The 13,125-nt window shown below is 38.2% G+C and overlaps 1 protein-coding gene across 2 annotated transcripts in view; it reads right to left on the bottom strand.

Annotated features, from left to right (window-relative positions):
- Positions 1–13,125, bottom strand: part of luzp2 (leucine zipper protein 2) — a 157,546-nt gene that overhangs the window by 54,056 nt on the left and 90,365 nt on the right. For both annotated transcript variants that reach the window (XM_086026768.1, XM_086026769.1), the window contains exon 5: positions 4,461–4,523. In XM_086026768.1, coding sequence (XP_085882894.1) covers positions 4,461–4,523 — 63 coding nt within the window. The remainder of the gene's footprint in view (positions 1–4,460; positions 4,524–13,125) is intronic.

Here is a 13,125-nt window from a genome sequence, read left to right as displayed (position 1 = left end):
ACTGTAGTAGTTAAACATGGTTACTGTTTGAGTTTCTGAATGCAATACATTTTGTTAAGTGACACTCTAATAGATTCTGTGCATGCAGCCGGTTTAAATGTCAGGTCGTCGCAGATGTCAGAGATGTTCTGCTGAGCACAAACGATGCTTTCTGTATGTGATTACATTGGCCCAGAAACCTTGGAAGGACATTTACTAAGTGATGCAGATCTGGGACAAAAAAAAGCAAATGTCAGCAATTAGGCAATCATATGATGATGGAGCAACTGGTTTAGACATCTGCCAGTGCAGTGCAAATACAGTAGCTTGCTGATTCTAAGCATCAGGGACACGTAATGGAAAAGATCTATGGATGGATGGATATTCCGACCTAAAATGTATGACAAAAGTACAGTAATCCTCTGAGCAGTAACTGTTCTCTTACCAACCATGCTTCTGATACAGTGAAAACAGGTTTCTGAGTTTCTACCAAATATTTCTATTTTTTTTTTTAAATATGAGATTGATCAAGAGTCTTCTGGGTGACAACGCAACAGTTTGTCAAAGGAGTGTTTTCGTATGCCTGATAAATTACCAACACACTTGACATCAACTCTTTAATGCTTCCACATTCGATATTCCAAGGCATACACATTTATCTTTACATTTATCTTATCTCTTAATACTATAATTTGTATTAATGTTAAATGTAAAAATGTTAAATATCACAATAATATTGATATCTCTATAGTCAACATCCATATCGCATATCACATGTTTTTACAATATCGTGCAGCCCTACTGCTCAGTTATCATTAAGACCAAACTCTGACAACAGTCCCCCCCCTCCCAGATCTTTGTTCTGCACAAATTAGTATTAGCAATAGTTGACTGACTTATTATTGAAATAACGTTACCCAAGAGGCTGCGGTTCAAATTATGTGGAAGAAAAAATGGCATTACACTGTAAGTGCTTGGCACCATTGAAGATAACAATTTCAATTGGTGTCGAGCACTTTATTTGGTCTAATTCCATGTTGTTTAAGAGTAAACGAATACGTAATTGTCCATTACCAAGGCAACTCACGTCCCTTTTTATTGGACATTTATCCACTTAAACAGATCTAGTGTGCAATGCAACCCACATGCACAGCAGCCCTTTGTGTAAATCATTGATTTGATCACTTTGTAACGAGGGAAGCACTTGAGATCCAAGTCAATGTAGATAATTACTTATATGAACAACCAATAACTGGTGTTAATTTAAATTGCAACATTCAAAAACTGCAGTATGTGCAATCGTAAGTGTTGCTTTAAACTTGTTGACTAACATTGTATATCAAGGAAAACATTTACTGCATAGTATACAGTAACTGTCAAAAGTTGGGAAACACCATTGCATTAGTTGCTACCCCAAACAATATTGCAATATTGTTGATACACTTACATTAGCTTTAATTTAATGTTCATACAATGTAAGTGTAGTGAACTAATACTCTCTCGCAGGGCATGCAGAGTAATACTTATTGTTTTTAGAGGACTCATTATTGCCATAGTCCATTCATATTTGACTTGCCTGATTTTAACAGGAGTGCGATGCCGAGGGTCGGACATGGCTAACACTGGCCCTAGCACGTCAAAGACAGGGAACTCCTTTACTTGTAAACCATATCTCAAACCGGAGGTGTTTAATCAGATTAGAATGCATAATATTATGTTATTCTAAGAGTTGTACTGAGTCCACTGGTCAATTATTTGAACGAAGTTACGCCACTCTCTCGTTCCGCGTGCGTAGGCCGCACGCACTCATCGATGGGTTAGTTGCTTCTTCAATGGTTTGGAAGCTTCTTCTTCGTTGGTTTAACTGCTTCTTCTTTGTTTTTGGAGGTGGCTGTGCGCGGCCTAATGCCTACAGGACGCAGAATGCCACAGTCGGGGTTTGCGTTGATTATTTTTTGTCGAACATTTTATCGAAGGCATTTTCTGTTATCGATCACGTGTCTATCGCGATACATATTGATATTGAATCATCACCCAGCCCTAGTTCACAATTAAGAAATGTAGGCATTGTGTATGCCAGAACGTACAGTGTGTTATAGTTTGTGGATGACAAAAGTTTGCACATATTAAAACCTGAATTGATCACAAAGCAGCGTCCAGCCATTTCACCAAGGAAACTAATAACAGTTTGTGACACATTTCGTGTTGTGACATTGCTAACCAAGAGAGGCAGGATCAAGGCAAAGAAGCCAACAGGTCCAGACAGCATCAGCTCTAGACTTGTCAAGCCCTGCGTAGGCGAGCTGTGCAAGATAATGGTGCAGGTCTTCAACCTGAACCTAAAGGTGGGGGGGCGATTCAGACCTCTTGGTCCATCCAAAAGACTTCAACAATCACAGGTCAGTGGCATTAACATCAATTTCAAAGAAGACAGAAACAGCCATTTCTCAACCACCTATGTCCCCTGGTGAAGCCATTAATGGAGGTGCCACAGTTTGCCTAAGCGCCTGTCATTTAACCTTCTCTCACCGAGTTATTTCTCACGTGGAGAAACCTGGAAGCACTGTAAGGTTCTGATTCTTCGATTCCGCCAGTGCTTTTAGCACTCTCCAGCCTGGCCTTATGAACTGCCTCACAGACCGGCCACAGTTCGTCAGTTTGTCAGACAAGTTGGCCATTAATTACAGAATCCCTGAAGGTAACGTTTCCTACACTGTTCCTCTTCACTCAGTATGTTTCAATCAACATGTATTGCTCTACAATACTGTCACTGTCATCAATGAAGACTCTGGATGAATTTGTGGACTGGTCCGAGCCGCATCACTTTACTCTTGGCTCTATGCTTGCTGCTTTCGTTCACATTCACATTAAGAAAAGTGCGGGTTGGTGGTGGTGCTCTCCTATGAAGTCTAACAAACTTTCCCAGCATTCTCTGCCAAATCTTTTTACACCCCTGAAACGATTATTTTAGGACATTATACAGCTCTGTCATCGCTGGCATCTTGATGTCATCCGTGTCTTCAAAATGGGTCCCACTGATGACCCCCTCAAGTTTGGGAAAGATGAAAGAAAATCACACGGAGCCAGGTCGGGTCAGTAGAGAGGATTTTACAGCATGACATTGTTCTTCTCAGCCAATAACTCTTGGATGCTTAGGTTATGGTGACCAAGCCTGTTGTCATGGTGAAGCAGTTACCATTTGTTCTGCCACAACACTTGCCTCTTCTTTTGCACAAAAAAAAAAGGCCTTAGGAACTCTGGTTACGTGCCGGTAAATCTACTGTCCCATGGCAAAAGCTTCTAGTGGATGCTTCTCACATCACAGAATGCAATCACCATGACTTTGACTTTGGACTTCATCTTATTTTCTTTGGCCTTGGTGACGTCAGACTCTTTCACTGCAGCCGCTAGCATTTGGCCGCCGAGTCATACATGAAGATCCATGACTCAACACCAGTGATGACTCTCCCTAGCAAGTCTGGTCTCATTTGTTTCATCAACCCTCACAAAGCTTGACAACCTGACACAGAGGATATGTATACAAACGCATGTGGAATAAAATTCAGTGGCTGAAGAGAGATATACTCGAGGGCAATGACACCGAGGCCAAAAACTTGTAGTTTGGGTTTGTGTAAGAATAATAATGTAACATATCTTATGTGATACTACTTGGAACATTTTTTTATACACCTCCTATAGTGTTTGCATAGAGCACTCAATATATCTATCTATCTATCTATATATACATATAGATACATATATATCTATATATACATATACATATATACATACATATATACATTTGCCTTTTTCGCCCTGCCCTCCTTCTTCCCCATCCACCTCTCAGCAGTAATGGTAAGTACAGCATCTTATATTTTTATTTGAATCTATTTCTTTATGAGTATTTTGACGTAAATTTTGACTTTATCGGTGAAATCAGACATACGCGGAAATTTGGGTTACATCACCAGTGTACAGTAGGAACAGAACACATTCGTAAATAAAGGACTTACTGTATTTCGTATATTCGACAAAGTAATCGTTTTTGTTAAGTGAGATCCTGCTGAGGGACAACATGGAAGTGAAACGTCATGTCAAGAAGAGGACGACAGTGCACAGCAAGTGTACAAAGCCAGTCAGAAATCGACTCTGAAGCAATATTTTAAACTTATCTGAGGCGAGCCAGGTGTTTGACGAGTTGGAGGAAGAGGAGGGCTGTTGGCATGATGTATGTTGGACCAAATATGTACGAGCGAGACGCTCAGGCTAGGAAAGTGCCCAAATGACCGGACATGGTGGGGAGACGGACTATCAGATTGTAAGAATGGTAAACTATACAGGCTACGCCGCTACAGTTATTAGCCAAGCGTTATTGTTTGAAATGGGATGTTGTGCCGAGCAGGTAAGCATTGAAGAATATGAATCAAAATAGGACTTCTAAGTGCTCAGGGAAAACTTGAACGATTCCTGAGTCGACTCACCTCTTGCTGTAAATCCTTGATGATTTTGGTTTTCTTTTCCATCTCTGCTTTTATCAGTTTAACCTGAAGACAGACAAAACAAAATTCAGCAGTCATTGTTCATGTTATTTGACTCCCCACTATCTGTCGGCAAGGTGCTTTTAACAAATGTGGTTGTGGTACCAAATGCAGGGAGGTGGGGTTACATGGTGGCCTTGGCCACTCTCTTGCCACCCTCCTGGCAACCACCACATTTAGGAAAAGATTTTGATAGCTGCCATTTTTACATGGAGTGTTCTTAGACCATTTACTACTCTGCCACAAGTTATTTATAGTAACTGCATAATCAAAGAACAAGATTACAATTCTTCTATATTCAAATTGTAAAACAACCTGTCTTGAGTAAAGAACACTTGATTCTGAGACAACATGGCCAAGAAGTCTTTGTTTATCCACAGTCATTGTTACATAACATAAAATGCGCACATATAGAACCTTGTCCAACACATTCATAATTCAAGCAGGAACATACCTAAAAGCAAAGTTTAGAATACTGAAGAATTTTCTGTGTCATTGTCATTTTTTAATATGATTTGAATTAATGACCCGTTGTCTATGAGATATTACACAAAAGCAAAGCAATGGCAAGGAAAGTTATCTAGTAAATTAAGATCATCAAAATGTTTCCTTTTTTTACTTAGGACTTGTTCCTGCATGCATTATGACTGTGTTGGTTAAGGTTCTGGATATGTGTGCATTTTATTTTACGAACCCCTGACTCTGGATGGTATGATAACGAATGATTTCCCGGTTACATAGGTGGTTACATGAATAGGAATGATGTGTGTCCATGTGTATGGCCACCGCTCACTGAGGTGTTGTGGCCATTCCACTGAAAAATCCCAGATTAAATTAAATATTGTTGCATTTTCCCCAAACTTTGGGAAAGAGAGAGGACATAGTTGAGGCTGTATTTTATGTGCGGTTTTAACACTGAGAGTCCTTGAAGGAGGTCATCAAGACAGACCATGTGACAAAGAGGGAACTAATCATGATGTTGGTGACCTCAAACCAGGAATGCACTTTAGGGAACTGTAAACCAAGCCATGCCGGTTGGCAAGATAACATCAGGGTGTATCTTTGAGCCTTGCAGTCAGAGCCAAAGGGACGAGTTGAAAAAACACATATTTTCATTTAGTTTCTTTACATTATGTAAATCTGACATTCCTTGTGCTGATACAAGAGGTAATCCTCCCTCATTAGAGATGAATAATCTCATATGATGAGACATGTCATTTGACAATTACAGTAAACAATCACAAAAGGCAGCTGGATTTAATTACACCTACAAATCTACAAATATGTATTTGTTTAATGGATTGCGCACTCCCAAAAGGAGAGTAGAGCAGTAAGAAGCTACATGTTACTTTAAACGTGGTGATACTGAGAATGAGCATACACTGTATGCAGATATGGAAAAAACAATACTTCATTTCTTCATGCCTTTTCCTGATTGAATTCAGCAAGCCATTTGGGCTTTTTATTGAGAAACAACTGTGCCCTTCACTGTTCTGAGTTGTTTTTCTGATTGGCCCTTCTAAATGAATTCTTGCAAGAGGACGTCATTTACAGGAAAATTTAAAAACAATAAAACTTCCACCATTGTTTCTTAAATAGCATGTTTTAAGGATTCAATTACTCTGAATAAAATATTTTTCTTCCATCACTCATGGTTTTATTGGAAGGTTCCTGTTTGTTTTTTTTTGTTTTGTTTCACCCTGTATTTTTTGTCAAAATGTATTTTCTTTCATCAGATGTGGGGGAAAAAACCTTGTGAAACTAAGCCATCATGTGTGCCAGATTTTGTATTAGTTACATGTTGTTTTTACTTGGTGCTGTTCAAACGCTCTTCTCCAGATGAGAACACTCAATTACGAATCATAATGGGTATCCATGGTAACATTTCTGAATAAAGCATTGCTTCAATTTACTGCTAATTAACTTTCTCTCCTGCTACATAGTCCCCATTAAAGGCCCCACGCTATATTAATATTGGTTGTTTTATAATCCTTAATGCCCTTTTATCAGATTTGGAAGGTGACTTTGTGATTCCTATATTCTATATATTCGCTGTATGAAGAACAACTTCAAAACATGCCCGGGCATGTTGTATATGGTCAGAAAACTGAGTTTCCGCAGATTAGAATGATACCAAGCATTATAAGATACAATCATATCTGCAGGCTCGGCGAGCATTTAAATCAAACAATCGCTAAAACAAAACAAAAAATACGGAACTCACCATTTCAGCCTCATAAATGTCCAAGACAATGTCATAATCCATCAAAAATGATCCTATTATGTCGACAAGGGTCCAGTAAAAGTATTCCAGTAATATAATTAGTCCACACCAAGCCTTACATCCATAAATCCATCTTATTAGCTGCTGCAATCGTTACCGTTACATATCTCCATCAGATACGCATATTTTGGACATATTTCGAGTACAGCATCAAATTTACTTTGGGTGCACCTTTTTAGGAATTCAGGTAAAAATGCCAGGTGGAATTTTAAAGTATTAATTTGGTTTGGTTTGGCCCAGGATTCCCTTTTTCAATTTACTTTCTTCGGCCAAAAAATGGGTTAGGTTTATTTTACAGTTTCTCAATGTTATTTTATGCGTAAGCAAACTTTGCTCTGACTGGATCACTGTTACTCTCAATTTGAATATGGAAAACAGATTTCCTCTGACTGATAGTTGGGAATATCTCGATGTCCTTGGCGGCCATGTTGGCTCTTACATCACTGCAAATCAGTATTCACCAAGCATTAGAGACCCAATGTACATTTATGGAAGTAAATCTGTGCCATCGCATTTTGAATTTGAAATCTAAAAGTTGATATGTAATTTTTTTTTTTTTTTTTTAACATCAAAATTGCTAACATTGAAAAATTCAGTTCACTGAACAACAATTACATTTTTTTTTTAATTCTGTGTTAGAAAGTCAAATTCAATGATGGCAAAGATTTACCTCTATATACATTAACCTAAGGCCTACATTGCCTGGCTAAACAGCTCGCTAAATAGCCTAAAGTCGACTGCAGCCAGCTGCATCCACCAGCAACCCAGTCCCTCTTGAAGTAATTGCTCGGTGCCACACCTGAAAGTAATTGACAACATTGGTTACCCTCCCCTGCTCCCATTGGGTTGCTGAACAGGTGACAAAGGCCACCAATTAGGGCAGAACACCCACACACACAATTTAAACGGCCATGAAACGACCATAAATTGCACCATAAATCCATGTATAATAATCTACCTGATTTCGGATGAAAAACAAAAGTGTTATTTTCAAGAAATTACCGAAATACCACTTAATGCGCATGAATACCAAACTCAATAAAACTGGACAAGTTGGAGTTGACTTTACACAAAGAAGAGAAATCCTATGATCTGCGAACTGCACTGTTGTTTATCTACTTCATCTACTGTATGTGGCAAGCAGGTGTTCATTTTTTTTTATTGCAATTTCATAGTGTGCATTATCACCCCCTGAACAAGCATAAAAAAATAGGCATCTTCTTTTATGAGTATAAATGGAAAATCCTTGCAGCTTTCTTCCTTGTATTAAACTTTATTGTGAATCATTGATGGTTAGTTTATACAGTATTTACAGCAGGATAATGTTTCAATTCATCAGCCATATGGGCGCACGGTACAATCAAAACATGTTGATCTAAGGCTTAGAATATACACAATGGTTACATCACTTGGATGAACTGAAAATAAAATTGCATTTTTGTACGCTTAGGGCAACAACAGCTTGTCAATAGTGTTGTGATACCCTCAGAAGTACTTGTTTTATACCTTTGCCATTTCACTGCCTTTTACAGCTGAGGAACATTTGTGTTTTACTTTGGCCGCGGACCAGGGGTAGCTACAAATCAGATGACAGCAATGTCTGATCCCATTTGTCAACTGAATGTGAATGAGATTAGTCAAACATGTGTTCCTCTTAGTGATCAAGTCTATGTTCATTAATCATTTATTTAACTTTAAAAAAACATTTAGATTATACACCAAATGCTCATAAAATGATCATAATCTGCTTGCATACTAATACCCTCATGAAATTATACAGAATCGTGTGGCATCAGTTTGACTGATTTATTGATTGATTGAATGATTTAATTTATTTGATGACAAATTAACTTCCGTCACTCAGTTGAAATCACCGAGTATAAAAACACAATAAAGCCCAAGTGCTTATTTCCATTGTGGTCCTCAACACACAGCGAGACATAAAACAAAGACATAAAAGGACAGCATCATATTATCATCGAGTCTAATAGGTAAGAGCAATGCAATTCAAGCATTTAATCAACAGTGAGTGAAAGTTTAGCCGGACTCGACGGACGGCCGTTTAAAATTAGAGGCGGACCGGCCTATATATGGGTAGCTACTATTTTTTCACCCCAGAAAAAAAGGTGAATGACTGTCGACGGAAGGGTACCCACGCTGCAGACGGATGACCAACGGACGCTCAATTTTTAGTAAAATGGCCAGCTCCGATAATCAAAGTGTCTCTGAACTAGTGACCTTGCCCGGATGTGAAGGGTTGGCTCAAAAAGCAGCTTTCCTTGCAAGTTGAGTGAAAGCCTGTTTGCAGCTAGCCAATCACATGCCCTCTGCAACTCAGAGCTAAGAGTGGCCTCAACCTCAGATTTGTCTAAATTAGCAGCCATCAAGACAGAGTCATCGGCAGACAAAAATAGATCACAAGAGATAGCAGTTTTAAAATCATGAATATATAAATATAAAACAAGGGCCATGCTTCCCTGTGGCACTCCCCACCTAATATTTTTCACTTGAAAGAGTGTCATTTAATTTGACAATTTGAAAACGGTGATCTGTTCTGATCTGTTCTTTTAATAGCAATTTCCATTATTATAGACAAAATACTTAAAAGTGATTATTTTAATTCATTATTTGGATCACTTTTACAGCCTTTTTTGTTTTTTAAAGAAAGGAATCACTATTGCTTTCTTAAAATTCCCTTGGGACTGTACCTCTAATTACTTTTAATTAGAAATTAATCAGAAAGAGAAAACAATGAGAATGATTACCTCTGCAGCATCCCTGAGAAACCTGGCTAGTAGGGGGTCTGGCCCAGTTGCTCTAGGTGGGGTTCAGTCCATAAACTAGGTTAAAAACGGCCTTTTGGGAAACACAAGAGAGTTCAAATTGCTTTGCTCATTTTGACGATAAATAAAAATCATTCAGGTGTTCAATCCCATAGGACTTTGTGGGTTTGAATGAGTGCGTTTGTCCACCAGCAGTTTCGCAATGGCAATAAAACGGGAACTTAGATGTTCCACAGCCTCCTATGTATTAAATGGCTGTCTTATAACTCCACTTTTTGAGGTATTACAAACATCTGACACATGAATCAGATCAATAATATGATCAATGTTTTGCTTGTGGTTCTTGTTTGTTCTTTTATCTGGCAGAGACCCGATAATTTGCAGAACCTGTAATAAGCCTTACACAGAGGAATGCCAGTCTTATTCATGTCTGTATTTAAATCACCCAATAAAGGGTTTCTGAATTGGTTTTGAAATGCAAACTGTGTTCCTCAACAAGCTCGTAAAAAATGGCTTGGTCAGGTCTATAGATACCACCTATTAAGATTGATCTTGTTTTAGCCAGATTTATTTGGAACCATACAGCTTGCAAATCCTTATTTTCTAGGTCTGTTCTAAAATTAAAATCAAGTTGTTTTAAATGAACATAAACACCCCAACCTCAACACATCCACCCATCAGTTTCTTTCTTTGCTAATCACATTCAAATGTTCAATTCCAATCTCTGAGTCTCTTATGGAACTGTCCAACCATTATTAAAACGTCTGGCTTGCTCTGTAGTGTAGCTCTTCCTAGCTCATGTATTTTGTGTAGAAGGAAGTCACACCCACTAAGAAAGTAGGTCCGACAACCAAGCCCTTTACCAGGGCTGGGCCTTTACTTGCTGTGACATATCCTTTGTGAGCAATGTCACTCTTTGTCAGCGGGAGTCCATCCTCGTAATATTCAAAATAGTGTATGGGAAAGACGATAGTTTGTTTCATTCAGCATTAAACTCCGTTTTAAATTACCTGAAACACAGAGTCATTACAACCCCAACATCTGACGGCAATGGAAGATGTGGGGTTTTCTTCGATGTCACGTCGACTTTTTGCTGATTGGTTAATTTCGCTGTCTGTTTGCACAGGTTTGCCCCACCTCAGAAATGCGCTTGATGCAATGACCCACCAGAATCAATCGCCGGTCCTGCGAAGATCTGGATTTCCAGGCTAGAGGCCACCCGGATCATGACTTCTTAGTACGTCAAAGTTTTGGCCACTTTCATATGTGGTCCTATATTGATACCTATCTGATTTTTTTTGCAATGCGACCGCAGTCTGAACCTCCAGGTCGCATATATCCGACGTTGACGTCAGGAGCCCGGAGCGGGCGGAGGGATCAGTGCTGACAGCGACTCTGCAGTTGTTTTGAGTAACAGTATTGACTTTATATTTGACTTTAATTTAATCCCACTTGAAACATGAAGCATAAAGTGGACATTTATGGTGATAGTAGTAATTCAGCCATGGCTTGATCGGCTCATTTTTTACGTGCGTTTATGACGTGACGTCATCTTTAGTGACGTCACCATGAAATCAGATCGAAAAAGCCTCGCCTCATCATTTCCCCCAAATACTGTATTTCTACCTCTGACCGAATCGCAATATTTTATCGAAATACTGCGACACGCTGCACCCCATTTACTTCCGTAAACACAATGTCTTCAGTGACGTCGACCGTCTCTTCTTTCTGCGAATGCTTGTCACTTTAGGGGCGCAATTAAGTTCAGACAAGAAAAGAGATAGAGGGCGCATTTATAATTTAATATGAATGCTTACACACAAAAATATATGTTTTTCTTAAAAAGACGGCAGCTTACAGTCCTGCATAAAGCTGAAAATGACTTCTCAGCCCTGATTTGCAGACGCTGCATGTGTGCAAAGGTATGCAATACAAGAGAGTATTAGTTCACTTACATTGTATGATATGAACATTGAATGAAGGCTAAAGTATGTGTATCAACAATACTGCTTTTGAGTAGCACCTAACGCAAGTATGTTTTTACAATGCACTGATGAAGGAGAAACTGCACATTACGCTACATAACGGTGTACACAAAAACGGGACTGTTTTGTTTTTGTTTTTTTCAAAATAAGTTTTACACAAAATCAAAATTATCAACATTGACTAATATGAAATACTTAGATTGTGACAGTTTTTAAGACATATCGCCCAGCCCTACGAAGCACATTATGTTTAAAACTGAGTTTATTTAAACTTTATATTCACCAGTTTATTTCACTCTTTCATAGTTATGTTGAGCTCTTATTAAAGGTTAAGTATTATGTTAGAACAAAATAACCTGAATTCATTTTCTCTGGGAAATTCTTTTCAATAGTTAAAAATAAGAAATCTATATATATGTCGATATCGACCAATACGAAACATTTATATCGTGATTTACTTTTCAGTCATATCGCCCAGCCTTATGAATCACATAATGTTTAAAATGGAGCTTATTTAATCTTTATATTCACCAGTTTATTTCACTCTTTCATAGTTACGTTGAGCTCTTATTGAAGGTTAAGTATTATGTTAAAACAAAATAACCTAAATTCATTTTTCTCCGGGACATTATTTTCCATAGTTAAAAAAATATATACATATATATATATATATGTATATTGATAGTGACCAATAAGAAAAACTTATACTGTGATATACTTTTCAGTCATATCGCCCAGTCCTATGTACAACATAGTTTGGTGTCATGATTTTGTAGATTTTTTTTATCATAAAAGCCGTGAAAAAACTTCAAAAATCTGTTAAAAACGAAAAGTTTCCTGTGCTGCTTTCGAAACAAGGTAGTCAGCGGCCATCTTGCTTGATTGACACCCCGCGACATTTGATCTGTTCAGTGAGTAGACATGAAAGGACACTTTTGTTCTTACTACAATTGAAAGCAGTTCTCAGGTGCAAAATTAACATCTTTGACATGCTTTCATAAAAATGTGACTCGCAGCAAGTAGTCATGTAAATTTGATGTACCATAAAATTCCAGATAAAATTCTGTTTATCTATATTACTGCATCTGTTTATTTTACTTGAGAATTACAAAATGTTGGGACTGTGTTTGTTTTTTAATATATTACAAGAAACAAAGCATCTAAAGTATAATGTATTTATCTTTGTATCCAGCCTACTTGATAGATTGATGTCCACTGATCTATTATTTATAGTTTTTTTGTTTTGTTTAATTTTTCCTCACTCCACACTACCTACTTAGGTTCTTCAATGTGAACCTAAGTGGACTCTTGGACAAAGCTTGAGCAGCCAAGACAAACGCATAAACAATATGCAAGCTCGTTTCCAAACTGAAACGCCCGAGTCGACACCAACCTTGTTGCTGAGAGGCAGCCGCACTAACCACTGGGCCATTGTGCTCCCCTTGCTCGGTCTTATTAATCTTTAGTTGGGGATTGAATGAAGGGGACAGACCACTTTCTCTTGCCATTTTCTAAGAGTGTCAAGTGTTGAGTGAAGGAGCTGACAGAGAGCGCTC

This window comes from Filicampus tigris, chromosome 3 (assembly GCF_054856515.1).
Source record: "Filicampus tigris isolate MCC_2025a chromosome 3, RoL_Ftig_1.0, whole genome shotgun sequence".
In the NCBI taxonomy this organism is placed as follows: Eukaryota; Metazoa; Chordata; class Actinopteri; order Syngnathiformes; family Syngnathidae; genus Filicampus; species Filicampus tigris.
This window is presented reverse-complemented; position numbering and strand designations above follow the sequence as displayed.